This window comes from Oryzias latipes, chromosome 2 (genome assembly GCF_002234675.1).
Source record: "Oryzias latipes chromosome 2, ASM223467v1".
NCBI classification, from domain to species: Eukaryota; Metazoa; Chordata; class Actinopteri; order Beloniformes; family Adrianichthyidae; genus Oryzias; species Oryzias latipes.
Window position 1 is genome coordinate 548,281 of NC_019860.2, and position 19,874 is coordinate 568,154.

Sequence of the window (19,874 nt, forward strand, 5' to 3'; positions counted from 1 at the left end):
CGAACTACTCGCCATAAAGTTCGCCTTAGAGGAGTGGCGTCACTGGCTTGAGGGTGCTGAACAACCTTTTATTGTATGGACAGACCATAAAAACCTTGCCTACCTTCGCACCGCCGAACACCTCAACTCCCGTCAAGCCCGCTGGTGCCTCACCTTCACCATCACCTATAGGCCAGGTAGCAGGAACATCAAGCCTGACACCCTCTCCCGTATCTTTAGTGCTAATGACAATAGAGAAATGACTCATAATAAAGATGCTAAATAGGTCTGAAGATAGTGAAGCTATTTTCACCAAACTTTCTGTACTGACTAATCATGACCCTTTTGTACAACAACGATTACTGTATGTCAATAAATTCTTTTTTTTTTTTTTCAAATATGGATCACGATTGGTCCAAAATTCTTAATTGCTGTAAAAGATACCATGGCTAACAATGTAATGTTCTGATATAATCTTTTTTGTCAAAAGCCGCAGCTTCATGTGCAAAATATCTTGATGGGATCAATGGTCGGAATTATATTCAACCGTATTCATGGGCCCAGAAAGACTTTTTCCGATAAGAACAAACGTTCACATGGGCACACTTTTGGTCAATAAATCATTTGGGCATGTGCAGTAGTATTGAAAATACCGGAGGCAAAAATGAGTCCCGGTGTAAACAAACTACCACACAGTAGATAGCTGGCAGCTCGGTAATATACAAGATGATCTTCCAAACGTCCTTTATTATTGTTATGGTTATTATGAAGCACCTGTTGATGATCATTTTATTTTTAATCCGTGTGGTCAGTACTTTTTTTGTGATGGAACGGAGTCTGAAGAATTCAGGGTTATGAGTGGGCTAACATGCGGTAACAGCATTAGCTTTGTTTAAAAAACATAAAATCAATGCGGGAAATGCCGCAATCTGCATCTTGGCTGCACGTAAATATGTGGGAATAACAGCAGCCTGTCAGCAAACACAGAGCTATCACTCCGGCTGCTCTGCTCAGAGACACAGTTCGGTGGCGCGGAGCAGCCGGTCAGTCCTGTATGTGCTCCAAAGCTGGAGCACCGCACCGTCTATGCGTGACGTAAACCGGAGCAGTAGTGACACAGGATTGAAATGAACCGTTTACATGCAACACGGTCAGCAATCGGTATAACCCACCTATCTCCATCGGAAAGAAAATTGATCCGAACGAATCTGATCAGGGCAAACTATTCCGAACGTAGTGTTTATATGACGTGTTTTTCTTCCCATCAGGCATTCTTTCCGATTACTTTTGTCCATGTGACCGCAGCTAATAACAACAACAAATCTAATCACCATTTTGAGCCAGGCAACAGTGATTAGTCAGGTGGTCTGAGTCACATTTTTAGGGCAACCGGTTGCCAATCATGATAAGCTAGTTCAAAGTCCACGCCCCCATCACTGAAAGCTGCTCGGAAGAAGATGTCAATCAAACATTTGAGGTGGGGCCAGCGGGCACCACACCTTTTACTGAGGCATCTGATTGATCAGTTTACAACTTGAAAAACTGGCAATAAAGAAAAAATATTGTGAAAAAAACTAAGATTACCAACAAGATATTAGGAAACAGTTTTCACAGCAAGAATGGCAATTCTGTCTATTTAGAATGACTGAGTAACAGCTGCCTATTTTTCTATAGAGGTCTATTGGAGTTTGGTGAAAGCAGCTATTTGGAACAGGAAGTAGCTGCTGTCGTACATTACACAAGTAATGTATATAATGATAAAGTTTGATTGAAAATAAGTGGCAGGATTTATATAGGTGGGTAGTAACAACACTGAGTGAATAGACCCCTTATGACCGCATAGGGGGAAAAAAGTCATTTTGAGAAGAAATGATCATATTTTTTCCAAGTCTAAAAATACAAACAGACGACAGATCAAGTGCTTCTTTTTGTCCCTGCCCCCGGCGTTCCACTGTCTTTCCCTCTGTGTGTCCCAGGTTGTCGACCCCTGATATGTATTGTAGTGTTAGGAAGTGTGAGGTCAACATTTCTTTAGATTGCTCAGAAAAATGTTCCTACTGGTTTCATGTGGTAAATTAGAGACTCTAGACTTGATGTTTGCTTCTTGTATTTTTTTCTTGATGTTGGAGATTAAAGAAAATAATCATTCTTAGTGTAAAGGTAGAGGTTGGAAGTCTGATATGATAAGAAACATTAAAAAAGACACTTTTAGTATTAAGATATTTTTCTTCACAATGTCACAGATTTCTATAAATATACCTCAAAATCAGGCTTTTCACAGCAATTATTAGGTTAGATTAAAAATAGATTCATTAAATTACTTAATAACAGGTAATGATTGATTAATCACACAATTAATTAATCTCTTGACAGTTCTGATAACAGTGTCCTAATTCATTTTTTGGAAAATTTTAAAAGCTACATTTGATTAATGATTGTCTTAACAGCCAGAAAAACAGAAATAAAAAGAATTTGTTAAACAGTGAAGTGGAACTTTGTGGCTCTTGTTGGGTTTTGGTCTGGAAGAAACTGGATCAAATGGTTCTTTTAGTGTTAAAGGTTCCAGACTCTTGATCTCCACTGAAGCTATGAGGATGAAATGTCATTCCACAGACAAACCATCAACAAAATGATCCTGATGCTGCTGAGGTTCTTATGGAAGTGAAGCAAATCTCAGCAGAACTGAAATCACTGACATTAAACAGCCTGAACATTCATGGAGCTGAACTGGACACAGAAAAACCTCCCTGTTGTGTTTCCACCCACCAATGAGGAGCAGTTTGATGAAGATGAAGCTGCACTGGAGGAAGAATCAGTCCAGAAAAGATGGAGAACAATTCTGACACTAAGCAGTTTTTCACTGATGTGTTCAGGTTTGAATCTTTTCTGTCTGCAGATCCATGAGCAGGACCCTGTCTTTGGGTTTTAGTTTGAAATGTCGTTTTGGAAATAGAATCTGTCTGAATGTCTGGAATTGGAGACATGGCGACATCAAAGAGGTTTAGATGGATTTTGGGTTTGACAGAGAAATCTGCTGAAAAGAACTGAACTACAAACTTAGAACCACAGACGACAAAACAGATTGGACTTTTTTATCTGCTAACAATTTTCTCTTGTATCTGTTAAGGTTTCCTGTTTGTCGTTAGCTGGAGGGACTAACTAAGATCATCTGATTTGAAGAATGTTGTGGGCTGCACTGACCAACAATGTCTTCTGTCTTTTCAACTGGAAGGGACAGAAGAGACTCTTCCAGGACACGCTGTTGATGGACTGCATGTATGGAGAGCTTGAAGCTCAAGATAGAACCGTTGTTGAAGTGAACATACCGATAGTGTGGAGATGAAGATCAGAGTCACACTGACCTGCTGACATGTGAGAGCTGTCCACACTTTGGACATGACTTCTGTCCCTCCTCTTCCTCTGATCTCTGTTCTGTGGGTCTGTCTCTTCATCTGTAGTTGATGTTGATTCTTCATGTTGGTTTCCTTCTTCATCCTGACTATCAGTTACATTAAAGTTCTGCTGATTGTTTAGATCTGCTTCACTGTTCTCATCTTCCTCATAAGTAGGAATCTCCATCAAGGTATCAGTCTCCTGCTTCAGATCAAACTGATCTTCATCCTGACTGATGCCTAGTTCCACTGGTTCCTCTTTCATCTGTTGAGGTTCTGGTTCCTCCTGTTCCTCTTTAATCTGTAGAGGTTCTGGTTCCTCCTGTTCTTCTGTAATCTGTGGAGGTTCTGGTTCCTCCTGTTCCACTCTGAAGTTCCTCTGCTGGTTGCACAGATCTTCCTCTTCAGTCATCCAATGCTGGGGGAGGCCTGCAGGGACACAAACACAACAAGGAGCCTTATACGTTTCCAGGACTTTTGATTTTGTCAAACATCAATGATCTGTGATCATTGTAGAGTCTGGATGACCACAAGAGACTAATGGAAACAATACATATAGACGCCAATAAATAATTAAATAAATGTGACATTAATTCTTTAAAAATTGAAATAAATAAGCTAAAGTGTCATTAAAAGTGTCAATATTTAATCAAAATTAGATGCTATATGGTTTACACAGGTCAAATTTAAAGTTTTTCAAATTTTCTGTATTCTATTCTATTTCTCCATCTGACATTGACACAGTTCTAAGTAGGGTTGGGCGATGTCCCCTAACTTGGCCGTTGACGATGTTTGCTGTCAACCATCGGGATGGACGATGACATCGTCGGGGGGGGGGGGGGGGGGGGGGGGGGGGGGTATTTTTACATTTTTCGTTCTTATATAACTGCTATTCGTTATTTTGCTTTTTTCATTTTATTTCCCAACTAATGGTTAATCCGCGATGATCCAGTATAAACTGAGGGAAGTGACTTTAACAGAAAAAGTAACAAGCAAGATAGAAAAGAAGTGTAGTTGCTCCCGCACTTAATTAGTGAAGTGGACCGGCGGAGCGCGGACTTAAAGCTTTGTTTTTGATGGGAGGGGGGTACATGAGCGGTATGTGTGGGAGATTTAAGACTGCGATCCGTCCCGCAGCTCTAGGGGTACAAGCAACCGAACTCAGAACCGGGTCTAAACGTGTGTCTGAGCACAGCTCGGATCGTCAGCAGACACACAGCGGTTTGAGCTTCAAAGCAGAAATGTCGCTCAGTCCTTAGAAAACATTCAAACAATCACGTGGATTTGTGTTTCCAGTCGTGTCCCGACTAAATAAAGGCTGATGTTATTCTTACACGTTTACGTGCAGCGCCACCCAAAGCTAATGTTGTTAGCCCGTGTTAGCATACTGCTAATCCTGGCTCCGTTCAGAAAAAGCACTGACCACACGGATTAAAATTCAAATGATGAGCGAACAGGTGTTTGATAATAACCGTAACATTATTAAAAGCACGTTTAGAAGATCATCTCGTATTTTACCGAGCTGACATGTCAATATATATAGCCGCTCGGTGCTGTTATCGTTTTGTATTGAATTGTTACATCCAATAAAGTTTGGAAAAAAAGCCGCTCGGCGGAAGTTGTATCCCCTTCCGGTTTTCAAACTGCGCATGTGCGAATACTGCGCATGTGCGAATGATTTATTCCGACCGAAATTGTGACCTTAGTGAACGTTTTTATATTCTGAAAACATTTTTCTGGGCCCATCTACACGGTTGGATTCCAATCCGACCATTGATCCCATCAAGATATTTAGTACATGTAACCGCGGCTTATGGTGTCGACGCGCAACGTGGCGGGGGCGTGGCATCACGATGGTGGTCTCTCCATCGGGATGTCAGTCACCCATCACGATGGACGATGATATCGTCCATCGGCACAACCCTAGTTCTAAGGTGAACTTTGTTTCAGGCTGATGGTTGAAGTCCAGCCTTTTTTTCTGCCTTGTGCAATGAGATGAGAAGAGAACTTGAAACTTTGTTCTTCCAGTTTGTTCTTCTGGTTCTAGAGAAGGCAAGTGCTGATTCCACTGGTGACAGAAACAAACACACAGTAGCGTCTGATACAGACACGTCAATGATCACTCATGGATCATGTGTGACACATGTTACTGGCATCTGCACTTATGGCGCACAGTCGGGACTTGAACACACCGGGGTGTGGTTCCACCAGCTCAAGCAGCTGCTCCAGATGTGTACACAAGTGGCATATGGACAGATGTGGACAGATGTACACAAATATACACAACTGGACACAGTGGACCCTCCAGCAGACAGGCTGTAGGTAATGACCAAGTCCATAGTGTGTCCTTTGTTGTGAGCAGCTGTGGGACATTTTTGAAATCTGTGAAAAACTCACAATCATGACATCATCAATGTTATCCACATGTCAATCAAAATCACCAATGACTGAAATCTTATTCTGATTGATGTGAAGTGATTGAATGGATTGAAGTTTTTGGAGGATTTTTACTGTTGGGGTTGCACAAAATTAGGAAAATGCCAAATATTTTTGGAGTAATCCCAGTGATGAGTTCTGTGGTTAAGTTTTTAATGTTTTATAAAACCTAAAAGTGATCATATCTCCAGGCTTTGTTTTGGAGCATTTTCATATTAGTATAATTTTGACAATGTAAAATATTATATGTTATTTAAGGTTTAACTTGATTTATTCTGGATTAATATTCCTGTCTTTTTTTATTCATTTTCAGTTCAGTTTTAAAAGTTGTGAAAGTTTAGCTTTAGTGTTTTCAGTAAATGTTTCTTGTTCGGCCCAAAACCCAAAGTATGTTTTGGATTTAGGCCCCCTGTGTGACAGAGTTTGACACCCATGTAGTTTATAAAATTCATGATTTTTGTGTGTAAAATGGACAAATAAAGATAGAGAACACAAAAAGAATGTCATCAAATGTCTGTGTGCGGGGGGAGGGGGGTTCTTCGCCCGGGGAGTAAGTTAGTGTAGAACCACCACTGAGTGACAGACGGGTCCCCAAAAAGAAAAGCATGAATCTCAAAGGTCTCCTGTGTTTGTGTGATGAAGGTGACATACCTATGTGGTGGAGCTGCAGCTGTGGTTTCCAGATGACATCCAGCAGTCTGCGCTGACGACAGAGCTCCTCCTCGTACTGGACGATGGTTCCTTCACAGAGTCTGCAGATTTCTTCAGCAGCAGCAGCTAGTCGCTCGCTGATCAACTCTCTCAGAGACTGAAGGGAAGACATGGTTCCTGCTCCGATCTTCAGCTCCAACTCCCACAAACACCGCCGTCCTCTTCACTGCAGCTCCGATCGATCATCTGCTAGTCTCACAATCACAGCAATCCACGTTGTCTTTCCGTTCAACACTTCTTCACTCATTTACGACACTTTGGAAAATGCTGAGAGTTCCCACACGAACCACGTATCGTCCTTTCTGTCCAAAAACCTCACAAACGTCCCAACAAAACACCACCGACCTCTGAACACAAGCTAACGCTGCTAGCCTGCTAACAAGCTGACGCTGCTAGCGCCTCGTGCTGTTCTTCTTTGTTTGGCTACCAGGATCATGGTCCTTTAGCGCCACCAGCTGGTCTGGAGTGTTTTTTGTCGCTCACATAAGGATGTCGATGGCGGCATAAAATTGCTATTTTTTCAACTTTACTGTTAAATAAAAGAGAAAGTGGCAGTTTTTATCAACAAAATTATGGTGCGACTTCAGAGCAAAAGAGCAACCAAACTGGAGAAGGGTGAACGGGACGAGACTTCCGGTTCCGGTGTAGGTACCATAACCGTTTGGCCTGGAACTACTGTTCGGGGTCCTATTTACTGAAGGAAACGTCACACTACGGTAGCCCCCTTGGACAAACTACGTAGAGTTGAGATCTGCTCGGGCTCTACATATTTTAATTTCACGTTCCCTTTTGTTACCTAAAGTTATTTTCCTTCATAAATTGTGTCTGACGATATTCTTTGTAATTTTTATAAAAAAGAATTTGCCAAAATCCGCTTGTTATTCCAGTTTAAAGTGTGGGTGACATGGCCTATTTTAATAAGCCAAAATATAGTAAATAGTCTCTATTTCATGTTGCGATTGTTTTTAATATTTTTCGAAAAAGAATAAATAGCGAAAAACGCAATATAAACAACGAGGACGGCCGCCGGCTTCACGCATTCCGCCGACTTCGCGCCGCCATGTTTGTGACGTAACGAAAGGCAGACAACATGGCTAGCACCGATAGCGAAGCACAGAGTGATGCTACCGTCTCTATTAGCGATTTATCATCAGATGAACAGAAAGATGAAGAGGAAAGTTGCGGAGATTATCATGATGATGAGTCACTTTTGCAACCGTATAGATTTGAACCCTTTTGCGAAAGTGAGGAGGATATAGCAGAAAGTAGTAGGTCTAGTGATGCCGATGACGATAGCCAGCATGAAGATTCTGCTAGACTCCAGAACACGGCATGGTTAGTTGCCTTTCGTGATTTTGGAACCTACGTAGACTAGGCCTTGTGTATACATCTGTAAAAGTACACGCAGAATTGAAAAGTCAATCTAATAGGGCCTAATGGTGAAATTTTTTCATTGATTCCTAACAGTATATATGTGGGACAGCTGGATTCAGTTTGTAAGCTACAAATGAATGAGATGAACTAAAACCAACTTTTTGTCATAGGTGCCAGTGTCAATGTTGTGCTGTCATGCCTCTAGTGATGGAGTGTATTTGCTGCCGTGAAATAGATGAAGTCCAAGGAAAAATGCTGCGCAGAGGGGTAAATGCATCCTGCATCACTGAAGTGGATAGTTTCCAGACCTGCTGCCTGAATCCTGATGTTTTGAGGGTAGCATACTATGCTTATGTTGATCATCATGGTAGAATGGAAGAAGCTACATCACATGAGTGAGTATACTCTACATGTCGAAGGTTGACACAGAATAGATCTAATTACCAGGTTATACATTGGTAGCATAGCAATTGAGTTAAAGTTAATTTAGTAGCTGGTAAAAACAGACTCTCGGTCAGGCCTAGGATATGATATATTTATTTACTTCCATCAACAATAAAAACACTTGTATGTAAATACGTCAATATATTTCAAACACTGACAGACATGTAATCAAGTCTTTATTCTATTTTCAGAAGATATCGATATATCGCATACAGGCAGTTTGTGAGGCTGTGCTGGGGACATCTTGGGAGAGCGGTTCGTGTTACCCTGCCATCCTGTGCTGTGAATAAAATACGGTCAACTTTTTCCGCACCAACTGGACAGTATGTTGGATTTTTGTATCCTGCATTAGACTGATTCAAGTGGACTTGTATCTGGATTTGAACTGTGAGACAGCAGTTTCTTTGGTTGGTCTTTGGTATTCACCACTCAATGGAGGAGGCACATCTCTGACATCCACATCTTCTCTGGGGTGTACGAGTCTGTCCAGGACATCCTTGATGATCTCATTGACATAGTCTGAAATGTATTGTGGAACACATATAAATGTATATGTATATTTTTACCTATACCAAACAAATGTACGTGTATTCTTAGAATTTACATGCCTGTTCATTGTAGTGAGCCAATACATATATAAATAAAGCAATATATTATAAATAAAGAATCGTGTTTTTTCATATAAATAATATGAACATAGGTTTATTGAAAAATGGAAAAAATACAACTTACCAAATGTAGGTTCTTCTAAAACTTTCCTCACTGTGTGTCCCCCTTTCTTCCACTTTGGCAGGGACACTGCATACTGGAGTTCACCTGATCTGGTACTTTGTTGAGTCCGCCCACTATTTTCATTGAAATGCATCACTGCTAACAGTCCTCTATTAAAAAAAATATGTATTGACATAAACATTCACCTGAAAATACTAACATCTTGAAAATATGTTACGCTAGAGACAACTATTTTTTCTTTGATAAGCTGATAAAGCAATGTTTCAAGTACCAGCATATAACATATATTTACCTGCAAAGCTGGCCCTCATAAGAAAAGGCATACATTTTCGGAGCGTAGTGGTTCAAGAGGCTATGGAACGCCTCCAGAGAGGATGTCTGCTCCCGGTTTGATGCCTGTTTTAGATCTCTGATGAGGTATGTTGTTGTTGCCAGTTTTTCTAATTTCACCGTCAAGGTAGAACCTGTAAGCAAGCAAATTGGATGTACATCATCCAAACTTACTTATACTTCTACAGATGACTCCAATAAAAAAAAAGATACGGCTGTGTAAAATATACAAAACATACTTACATGGTTTCAACCACTTCTTTCTAGCTGCTCTTCCTCTCAGCCTTTTATGCTCACATTTAGGGAATAAATCATTGTTGTGCGTATGAATATTTACAATATGATTCAGCATAGACGTCCACTTGGCTTCAACTAGGTTTGGCTCTGCTGAATCTGTTGACATGACTGACCAATAAAGGTGATTGATTATGCTGTCAATCCACTCTTTCAAGTCTGTGCAGTCTTTTTCTTTGGAAAGTGCCACAAGTTTTTTTCTGAGACCTGGAAATAATAATAAATATATTGGATATTTTACAACTGGAACAACTTCTGATAAAGAAAAAAGACTTGAGGAAATGAATAATACCCTTCGCAACATGCCAAACGTCCAAAAGGTGTTGAACATCTGGCAAATTCTCTCTGATCCATTTCCTTAACTGGACATGCCTGTCTGTTATTATCACATCTATATCTAGACCCTGTTGTGTTCCCAAGAAATTAACTGATCTTATGAAGCCCTCCTTTTCCATATGCGAGGCACCACCAACTTCATTGCTCTGTAAAAAAAATAGAAAGCGATGTCAGTTTATCATATTTTTAACATTAAATAATAAATAGGTAGTAGTAACTCCTCATTATCAAGAAAGATAAATACTTGTACCAGTTGCATGTCTATGATAACATTTGCTGGTAATTCTAACATGGTGTACGTCCCATATTTTGCGGAATGACCAGGGCTGTCTGAGCGACCATCTCCAGCCAACACGATGCCTCTTTGTTCTGCTTGAAGACATGCAATGAGCCAGTTGTGGTTGACATGTCCATGTCCATTTCTTGACAAAAAGCACAACACCTCAAATTGAGCAGCTTGCTCAGAGCAGACCAGGCAACTAAGAAAAAACGCTCAGTGGGTGGGGGTGTGGACCTTTCAGAGTCAGAGGAGGATGGGGTCTGTGAAGAACTTGGAAGATAGTCACTTTCATCAGCTGATACGGGATCCGGCTGACTGGATGGAAGGTCTGGTGATGAAGGAATGATTGGTTCAACTTGTATAGATAGCTGCTTGTGGTCACACAATGGGCAAAAATCTTCATCAGTTTGAGTGCTGATTTCCACAACTTCAGGCATTGTCTGTGACCCTGTAGAAAATGAATTATGAAATTGCATTATGTTACTTATCATTTTGTGAATTAAGAAAACAAAGCACACATCTTTAAATAACTTATAGTTCAAGTAAGCCTAACCTTTTGTTTTTTTCGTTGGACCTTTCGGCCTCATATCAACCTGCAGTCTAACAGTGCGACTAGTTCCTGGTTGCCTAACTGTCTGTGTGGTAGCTTCCTGTAACATGAAATTTATGAGTTCATGATAATTATTTTCACATTATTAATTTAACATTAATGCAATTCACTAATTACTTTAACAACAAATACATATATATGTGATCATCTTACATGTACAGGGACTGGTTGCGGTTCATCTATCTCCATTTCCTCTTGAATATGTTCAGGCACTTCAACTGGTTGGGCTAGAAGCTCCTGTACTTCCTGGAATATTGTCATAGATATTATTAGTATTATTAGTTGTCTTGCTGCTAAACAGCTTATAATTAATTGTGTGAAATGTGTACAGGCAACATTTAATTTAAATGAAGGATTATTCAGTATAAAGATCTGTCACTCTGTATAATACTCTGTATAATATAGCATAGGGAAATTTTTATATCAATATATATAGTATATATATTAAACGTTAAACTCACTCTCTTTTGTAATAAATACATTATGTATTTGTGCCAGCTTTTCGGTCACAGATTTTCTCTTTTTGTACTGGCTGCTGCCAGTGCTGGTACTGGGCGTTTCTGTTTCGGACGTTCCCATTAGCGATCTCTTGAAAATGGTGGGGATTGCGTTCAGTTTCAATACTTTTTTATATCTGACATGCATTCCCATATCTTTCATGAGCTGTGGTGTTTCTTCAAAACAGTCTGCCTCAAAATGTTCGCTGCATAAAGTTGACGAAGCAGTTGGCACCCAATTCGCCCTCGTTCGCTGAACTTGTTTTGTCCATTGTTTCAGCAGCGTTTCTTGTTTTGGGAATTTATACAGAGATACACTTTCACTAGATGTATTGCTACATCCAGCTGCCACACAACGACTTGGCATGTTGATGATTAACAGAGAATTAACGAGAATTAACGAATTAATGATGATTAACGAGAGAAACGAAGACTACCTGTTTTGTTTACATGCTGTCCGAAGCGGAACTGCGAAAGTCAATGCCTTTCGTGACGTCACAGGTCATATCGGGTTCACTTCCAGCCTGCGCTCTAGCGGCAGATTCAAATCTCTGATTCCTTCGAAAGATGTCTATTATTGCTTCGGATTTTTTTTGACGCGAACTATTGGTATCAATAGAATCAGCGTTTAAAAGGATTTTTTATTTGACAAAGTTGTTCAAAGCATGGCATCCACACTTTAAGTTCAGCCATTATGGCTGAAAATGTTGTTAGCACGGCTAAATGTTGTGTTTCCGGGTCCGATCTGCCAATAAACGCCTGCAGAGAGTGGTAAAGACTGCATCCAAGATCACCAGGACTCCTCTTCCCTCGCTGCAGAGCATCTACAAACGCAGGGTCTGCAGGAGAGCTGCCTCCATCATCAAGGACCCCACCCACCCGGAACAAGGACTGTTCACTCTCCTCCCCTCAGGACGGAGGTACAGGAGTGTGAAGTGCAGGACCACCAGACTCAAGAACTCTTTCTTTCCCTCTGCCATCAGACTCCTTAACAGCTGACTGGAGTCTGGAAAAAACAAACTGCACCTCTGCTTATCCTAATTGCTGCTACTGTCATTGTCACTTTTGCACATTTGCACTTTTACAACAGCCACTCGACATCTTGTGTTTTTGTGTGTATGATGTGAGTGAATTGTTTTGTTTCCTCTATACTTTTGGGCATTCGGAGCAGACAGCAAAGAAAGAATTTCATTGTGCAGGGAAACCCGTTTCTTTACTGTGCATATGATAATAAACCCTTTGAATCTTGAATAATAAAGCACTGGGCGCAGGGATTATAAAAACTATAAGCAAACATGCATTCAATGATAATCATAACAATAATAAAAGCACATTTAGAAGACAATGTCACTCTATAACGGAGCTCTGTTTGTTTACAACAGACGTCATTATATTTTCGTCCATGGTGGTATCGTACTTTGTCCAGACCAATCACTATCTGACACGTCATCGGGCCAACAGACAGCCAATCACATAATGTGACGTCAGCATTAGTCCCAGGACCCGAAAGGACCCCGAACAGATCTTCCAGGCCGAACGGTTATGGTACCACACCGGCTAATGATGTTAGTCGCCATTTTGTCGTCTGCAGCCAGGGGCCTGTTTCAGAAAGGAGGTTCAACCAACTCTGAGGTTAAACTTGAACTCTGAGTTGGTCAATCGGGAGATTAACAACTCTGAGTTTTCTGTTTCAGAGAAGCTGATCCGAGTTAGATCAATCAACTCTGAGTGGACTGATTCGGAGGTGAGCGTGAGCACCGCGACCATAAGAAGCCATTATCAATGGAGCGCAGATATTACGAGTCACCATGGCAACCGTGAAAAAAAGAGGTCTGCATATTTTTCGCCAGCTGAACTTGACGTGCTGCTGCAGAGTTACAGTGAATATGAGCACATATTCCTGAAGAAAAGCAACACAGCTGCATCTGCAAAACAGAGACAGTTAGCGTGGAAAACATAGCTGCTCAAGTTAATGCCTAAGTTTGCATTTAAATCATTGTTATAAAATATTGGCTGTAATAACTTTTTAAATAGCGTAAATGAAATAAAAAATGGCGATATTTAGGTGTTCTTTTGAAGTGTTATTCCTGGTGTAAATGCATGAAATGCTGCATAGTGTAAAGAAACCAATCTGGGGGAAAATGCATTTAACGTCGGTAATGTTTAGAGGACTTTTTTGTTAACCTTCCCCTCTTGCAAACGTTGGTTAGTTTAATATTAATACATGCAATTGTGTTTTTAAAAGTGAGCTTTTGTCTACCTTTGTATTGATCAAGTGGAATAGGTTTATATGGGATTAAGAAAGTAAGCAGTGCTAGCAAATTGTGTTTCCAAAAAGTAATTGTTACATTAATCTAATTCAATGTCCTGATTTCATTTTCATGTAGATACAATCCTGCAGGAATTAAAAGAACATGGCAGCAGCTAAAATGAAGTATAAAAACATAATTCAAGCAGGTCAAATGTGAGCATGTCATGGATGTAGGCTTTGTTGACAATATTTGACATATGAAACATCTACATAGCAATATCTAATGTTGTTTTCATTATATATATGTAATTGACCGCAACGAAAAACGGTAACGCTCAAACAAAAACGTATGGGGAAATGACAAAAAATCGAGTCTAGGTCTCAAAATCCTCGTATGAGGTAAATGTAATTCTCTACAAATTAATGCAGCCTCCTCGTCTATTGGGTCCTCCAAAAAAGAACAAGCCATTCTTGTCACTTAGACCGTCTCTGTGTGACGGAAATGTGGGCAATGAAGGTTAAAGCGAAAAATACTGCTTCGTCTTTAAAAAGGGGAGGGGACCGGCAGAAACCTTGAGTTTAGAGAATAAAACCTGCTCCCGACCAGGTTAGGTTCACAGCATAAGTAACCATGGACACTGACTCCGAGTATAAGTTACCTCTCTTTCAGAAACGGGTTTGACTTACTCTGCTTTCTCTGGTTTAACAAACCTCCCATTCTGAAACGGAAAACCCAGGGTTTCCCTGATTTCAGGGTTAACACACTCAGAGTTTACACTTAACCTCCTTTCTAAAACAGGCCCCAGGTCTTCTTTAACCGAAAGAAAACTTAGAGTAAAATATTTCCTGGACAACACATGTCCTCATGAAATGAAATATGAAATAATCTGAAAATTATGACATAAACTATTGGTAGGAAAAGAAACGTCAAATCCTTTCAGGGTTTTTGGAAAAAATAGTTTAAATATTATATTATATATAAATATATTCAACAAATTTTACACATGTGGGATCAGATAAAGTAATTCTGATTCTTATTATCCGTCCAATTTACTTTCTGCATTGACTTTGTTTATTTTTCGTGTCATCAAATTTTGAACAATTTTAAAATAAAATAAAAATAATAGAGGTGGATCTTTTATTCTAACAAACATTGTTCTCTTTTGCATTTTGTTTGATCCTACTACAAAATTAAAATAAATAATACTTATTAATAAAAAATATTATTTAGTTTGTTTAAGCCACAGTGCTAATGCTTTTTCCTCTTTTAAATCAATGCATTTGTTTTCCTCCAACTAAGAATCTGCAAACCCAGATGAGAACTCCCAGCAGGAAAAGAATTCCTCTGCAGGAAACTAGAAAAAGGCCTTTTTGTGGGAGGAAACCATTCCAGATCTTTACAAACACCACAAATCCCAACTTTTCCTCCACTTAGCCTGAGTTTGGCTTCCAGGAAGCGGTGTGTGTTCAAGCTCCGCCCCCAGCAGCACCTCATGAAGCCCCTCCTCCAACATGAGGCCACTGGGGAATTCTGAATGAACCTTTACATTTCAACAGAAATTTCAAGCTAAAAACAGGAAAAAAACTCTCTTCATGTTTGAAAACATTCAAACAGGAAGAAAAAAACAACGTTTGTCAGGAAATCAACCGATTTGATTGATTGTAAATCTTCATGTTGGAGTTTGATGAATGGAAGTAGAATCTCTAGAAAGTCAGTTGATGTTTTCCATTTCAGTCAGACAACTCATACAGTAGTAATAATATTTATTTTCACATCTTTTAGTTTGCTTTCACATACTTTGTTGCTTTCACATTCTTTGACATTCACTCTCCTTTAAGTTAGCATTTCACATTCCTCCAAATTAGCATTTCACATTCCTTTAACTTTGCATTTCACATTCCTTTAGTTTGGCATAAGACTCCATGCAATTCCAAGAGACAAATTTCCACAAACTTTTGGGTAATAACTAACCCAACACCAATTAATCAAGGTTGGATAGAAATTAAATGTATATCAGTATGTAATCAGATGAAGTGTGTTTCAGAGGCATTCTATATTCAGACTTCCAAGTATGACTTCTATGTGTGGCACCTTTGACCGTTGGGCCGCTCCCATTCTAGTACAGCGCCACGAATGGAACATACTATTTATTCAGCCTGCTATGTGTGACCCTGCACCATTGACCATTGGGCCGCTCCCGTTCGAGTACAACGCCAAAAAGTGAACATACTATTTATTGAGTCTGCTATATGTGACCCGGCACCATAGACCATTGGCCCACTCCATTTCGAGTATAGCGGCAAGTAGACAACACAACTTAATATACAAATCTGAAGCTTCCACTGGAAAAATATGATAAAAGCTTAAGTGACATCCATAATTTAAAAGCTTCCATCTGAGAACTATGAACGAACTTAACGCTATAATTTCAATGCTTCCATCCGGCTCATAAGATACGAGCCTAAGTAACCTCAAATTTCGAGCTACAAGCATATTTTAACACAGCTTAAGAATGTCCTAATTTTGAGGCTTCCACTTGGCAATATAGTTTTCTTTATAATCTAATCTGAGATTTTGTATGCCATTCTGATACTAACATGTCAGCTGATTCAAGTAAGAGAACTCATTGAAACTCGGTGGAGGTTTACCATCCCATCACTTCAGTGCAGCGTAGGTACGTGGACTGCAGTCGTCGTTGCAGATCCAGATCAAGGTGAAGGGGCAACAATCTGCAGGGGAGCTGCAGGACGAGCAGAGACTGTGGAACTTGGAAACCTTCCGACTTTGTCGAGGGGTTTGACATCATCCTCCAGAAACTGAATTGCTGACTGGGGAGTATGGGTCACAGGCTCAGGAAGCGATGCATAGTTAGACAAAGCAGTATTAGTCATGGGAATGAATACATTAAAAATTTAGAACTGAGTAGTTTAGAATGCTTAAGATTAAAGGGAATAAAGTGCTTTCAAGAACAACTCTGAAAAAGAGAAATCAAGTAGTGAGTTTAAAGAGAAGGTTCTATCTGTGTATTCATAGCACCATAAAAAAGCCATTAGCACAGATTCCAACAAGAACGACAGTTAATATGGAACCTGCACGTAATATATCACCAAATATATTTTTTATATATGCACCAATAGTAAGAGAGAAGTAACCTTAAGTCATTTCCGGAGGGACGCAGCTTAGGAAGGGCACCGAGGAGCAGGCGAATAGAAGGATAACCAAGGTCCAATGAGATTACGTAGAAGAGGAATGTCGCCATCCCATGTAGCATGGATGGCAGCTCGGCTAGATTTGAGGTTACATACTTGACATCATCGGTTCTAAATAGGTGGACAACAAAAGCACGTATAACTTAGTTAATCGGCAAAGGGGTGCCTGGAAACCGCAATGAAGAAATTTTGAGATTGAAGAAAGATCATAGCTTCTGATAGTATTTAAAATGGCTGAGCCTCATGCATTTAGAGGCGGATGACAATAAGTCTCAAAAGGAGATACTCTTAGTCGAGTGTCATATGCTTGAAAGCAGGGCAGACTGAGGATTGGTTTGTGACACAAAGTTTTTATTCTTGAAACTGAAGCTAGAGAGCAGCCAGGAATTTATCTAGTGATATAAGTTATTTAAACACTAAACCATGTTAAATGATGGAACATCACAATTTATTATCGCACTCTTGAAATAAGCTTTGTAATAATCTCCACGGCTGAATTCTCTCAGAACAACATGAGCCGTTGATGGACCATTAGAGCTGAACATTTGGATTAGCGACCAAACATTTTTCTGGCGCCCAGACACATAACAACGGGGCATAATTTAGTTACCTGAGGCCAGAGGAACTCTCTTCTCATTCCTTCCCTTTCACAGAAGAGACAAGTCCATAAACTGACCAATCCAAATGCAGATTAGACTAGCAAATGTACACAGCTCCAAAAGAAAAGAAACAAAACAAAGACCCACCACGACAAAGCCAGCACTGAACGATGGCCCACACAGCAGAAACCGGACCTGGTTTTGAAAAAACGCACCGTGTCTTTAAAAGAACTGCAAGTCCCAGGGTCCTTAGGGGCGTGACGTCACCGATGACCGCGTCGAGCAGGAAACGGAACCCGGAAGAAAACACAGCACAGAGGCCGAAAGATAACCCACGCCGCTCACCAAACATTCCGGCGATCACGGCACTCAATAAGGCTGATAATTCTCCCGATCGATCGCCACTGACAACCCAAATGCTGCAGACACGCAAGAACCGTGGGTCCGAAGACGTGCCGGGAGCCGGAACAGCTGTTAGCCAAAAAGAGAGGAGAAGACGCTAGGAGACAGACGTCCCCCGTAAGAAGGGGATCCAACCATCCGAAAAAAGAGGGGGAGAACATCATGACGCAGAAGGAAAACAGCGAGCATGGAGAACCGGCGAAGAACGTGGTGCTTCTGTGTAAAGGAGGAGACGGATGCCCCCCCATAAGAAGGGGGGTCCAACAATCTGATAAGAACGGGGGGAAGACATCATGAAAGAGTAACATCGAGCATAGAGAACCGGCAAAGAACGCAGTGCTGCAGTAAAGAAGGATGAACAACTTACATACCTGGACTTAAATAGAATGCTACACAGGTGAGTTGATTAACTGACCCGCCCTAGGGGAGTGGCCTAAGTAAAAGCCTGCCTGAGTTGGCTGCCCGAAATGCGCCCAAGGTCGCTCCCCTCTGTGAAATCCCAGACTGTGCTGGACTCTGATCCTGAAATCCTCCTGATGACAAAACCTTTGAAAGTTCAGAGTCTGGAAGGGAAACAAGCTGTGAGGAAACCTTCAGTGCAGAAAGAACTGCAGCTTCTTCAACTGGAACTCTGCAGCCAAAGGATGTGGATGAATGTAGCTTCTGCTGTTCCATCTGTCTGGATCTGCTGAAGGATCTGCTGACTATTCCCTGTGGACACAGCTACTGCATGAAGTGCCTTCAAGGATTGTGGGATGCAGAGGAGAAAGTCCACAGCTGTCCTCACTGCAGGAAGACCTTCACACCGAGGCCTGTTCTGGGGAAAAATGTCATGTTAGCAGCTTTAGTGGAGCAGCTGAAGAAGACCGGACTCCAAGCTGCTCCTGCTGGTCTCTGCTCTGCTGGACCTGAAGATGTGGTCTGTGACGTCTGCACTGGAAGAAAACTGAAAGCCATCAAGTCCTGCTTGAGCTGTCCGGCCTCTTTCTGTGAGGAAGACCTTCAGCCTCAGAGAGCATCTGTTCTCTCTGCTCTGTGGAAGAACATGAGGGACATCCAACAGTCTCAGCTGCAGCAGAAAGGACTGAGAAGCAGAGAGAGCTGGAGGAGAGTCAGCAACAAATCCAGCAGAGACTCCAGGACAGAGAGGAGGAGGTGAAGCTGCTCCAACAGGAGGTGGAGGCTGTCAATCACTCTGCTGATCCAACAGGGAGAAGATCTTCACTCAGATGATCCGTCTCCTCCAGAAAAGAAGCCATGATGTGGAGCAGCAGATCAGATCCCAGCAGAAGCTGAAGTGAGGCGGGTCAAAGGTCATCAGGAGGAGCTGGAGCAGGACATGGCTGAAGAGGAGGGACGCTGACGAAGAGGAAAGACGCTGATGAAGAGGAGAGACACTGATGAAGAGGAGAGACGCTGAGCTGAAGAGGAGGGACGCTGATGAAGAGGAGAGACGGGGGGGGGGGGGGGGGGGGGGGGGGGGGGGGGGGGGGGGGGGGGGGGGGGGGGGGGGGGGGGGGGGGGGGGGGGGGGGGGGGGGGGGGGGGGGGGGGGGGGGGGGGGGGGGGGGGGGGGGGGGGGGGGGGGGGGGGGGGGGGGGGGGGGGGGGGGGGGGGGGGGGGGGGGGGGGGGGGGGGGGGGGGGGGGGGGGGGGGGGGGGGGGGGGGAGACGCTGAGCTGAAGAGGAGGGACGCTGATGAAGAGGAGAGACGCTGAGATGAAGAGGAGGGACGCTGATGAAGAGGAGAGACGCTGAGCTGAAGAGGAGGGACGCTGATGAAGAGGAGGGACGCTGAAGAGGAGAGACGCTGAGATGAAAAGGAGGGACGCTGAAGAGGAGAGACGCTGAGATGAAGAGGAGAGACGCTGAGCTGAAGAGGAGGGACGCTGATGAAGAGGAGGGACGCTGAAGAGGAGAGACGCTGAGATGAAAAGGAGGGACGCTGAAGAGGAGAGACGCTGAGATGAAGAGGAGGGACACTGAGATGAAGCAGCTC

General features: G+C 41.9%; 2 protein-coding genes across 4 annotated transcripts; one reads left to right on the forward strand and one right to left on the reverse strand.

Moving 5' to 3' along the window:
* Positions 1–8,413: 8,413 nt before the first annotated feature.
* Positions 8,414–18,408, reverse strand: LOC101164121. Of its 3 annotated transcripts, XM_023963895.1 has the most exons (10): positions 16,316–18,408; positions 11,072–11,164; positions 10,862–10,958; positions 10,543–10,756; positions 10,279–10,450; positions 9,985–10,174; positions 9,642–9,899; positions 9,361–9,532; positions 9,069–9,217; positions 8,414–8,855 (listed from the first exon to the last, which is right to left on the reverse strand). In XM_023963895.1, exons 1-10 carry the CDS (start codon positions 16,316–16,318, stop codon positions 8,695–8,697), a joined length of 1,509 nt encoding a protein of 502 aa, XP_023819663.1. In that variant the 5' UTR covers positions 16,319–18,408; the 3' UTR covers positions 8,414–8,694. The 3 variants fall into 3 exon arrangements, with proteins under 3 accessions (XP_023819663.1, XP_023819665.1, XP_023819659.1); XM_023963897.1 differs by lacking the exon at positions 16,316–18,408 and having other exon boundaries at positions 10,279–10,397; positions 11,072–11,989; XM_023963891.1 differs by lacking the exon at positions 16,316–18,408 and having other exon boundaries at positions 11,072–11,989.
* On the forward strand, positions 18,404–19,036 carry LOC110013573 (E3 ubiquitin/ISG15 ligase TRIM25-like; the record flags this gene model as incomplete). Its single annotated transcript, XM_023949632.1, has 1 exon — positions 18,404–19,036. A coding segment is annotated over one exon (633 nt), but the record flags the coding sequence as incomplete, so codon positions are not given.
* Positions 19,037–19,874: the final 838 nt, after the last annotated feature.

What these genes read in the sequence shown, in the direction of transcription:
- LOC101164121 (XM_023963891.1), bottom strand. Translation starts at nt 11,179, where the DNA reads ATGACAATATTCCAGGAAGTACAGGAGCTTCTAGCCCAACCAGTTGAA. An exon ending in CGTTTGGCATGTTGCGAAGG is followed by an intron (nt 9,900 to 9,984) that starts GTATTATTCATT and finishes TATTATTTCCAG; the next exon opens with GTCTCAGAAAAAAACTTGTG. An exon ending in TTTAGAAGAACCTACATTTG is followed by an intron (nt 8,856 to 9,068) that starts GTAAGTTGTATT and finishes AATACATTTCAG; the next exon opens with ACTATGTCAATGAGATCATC.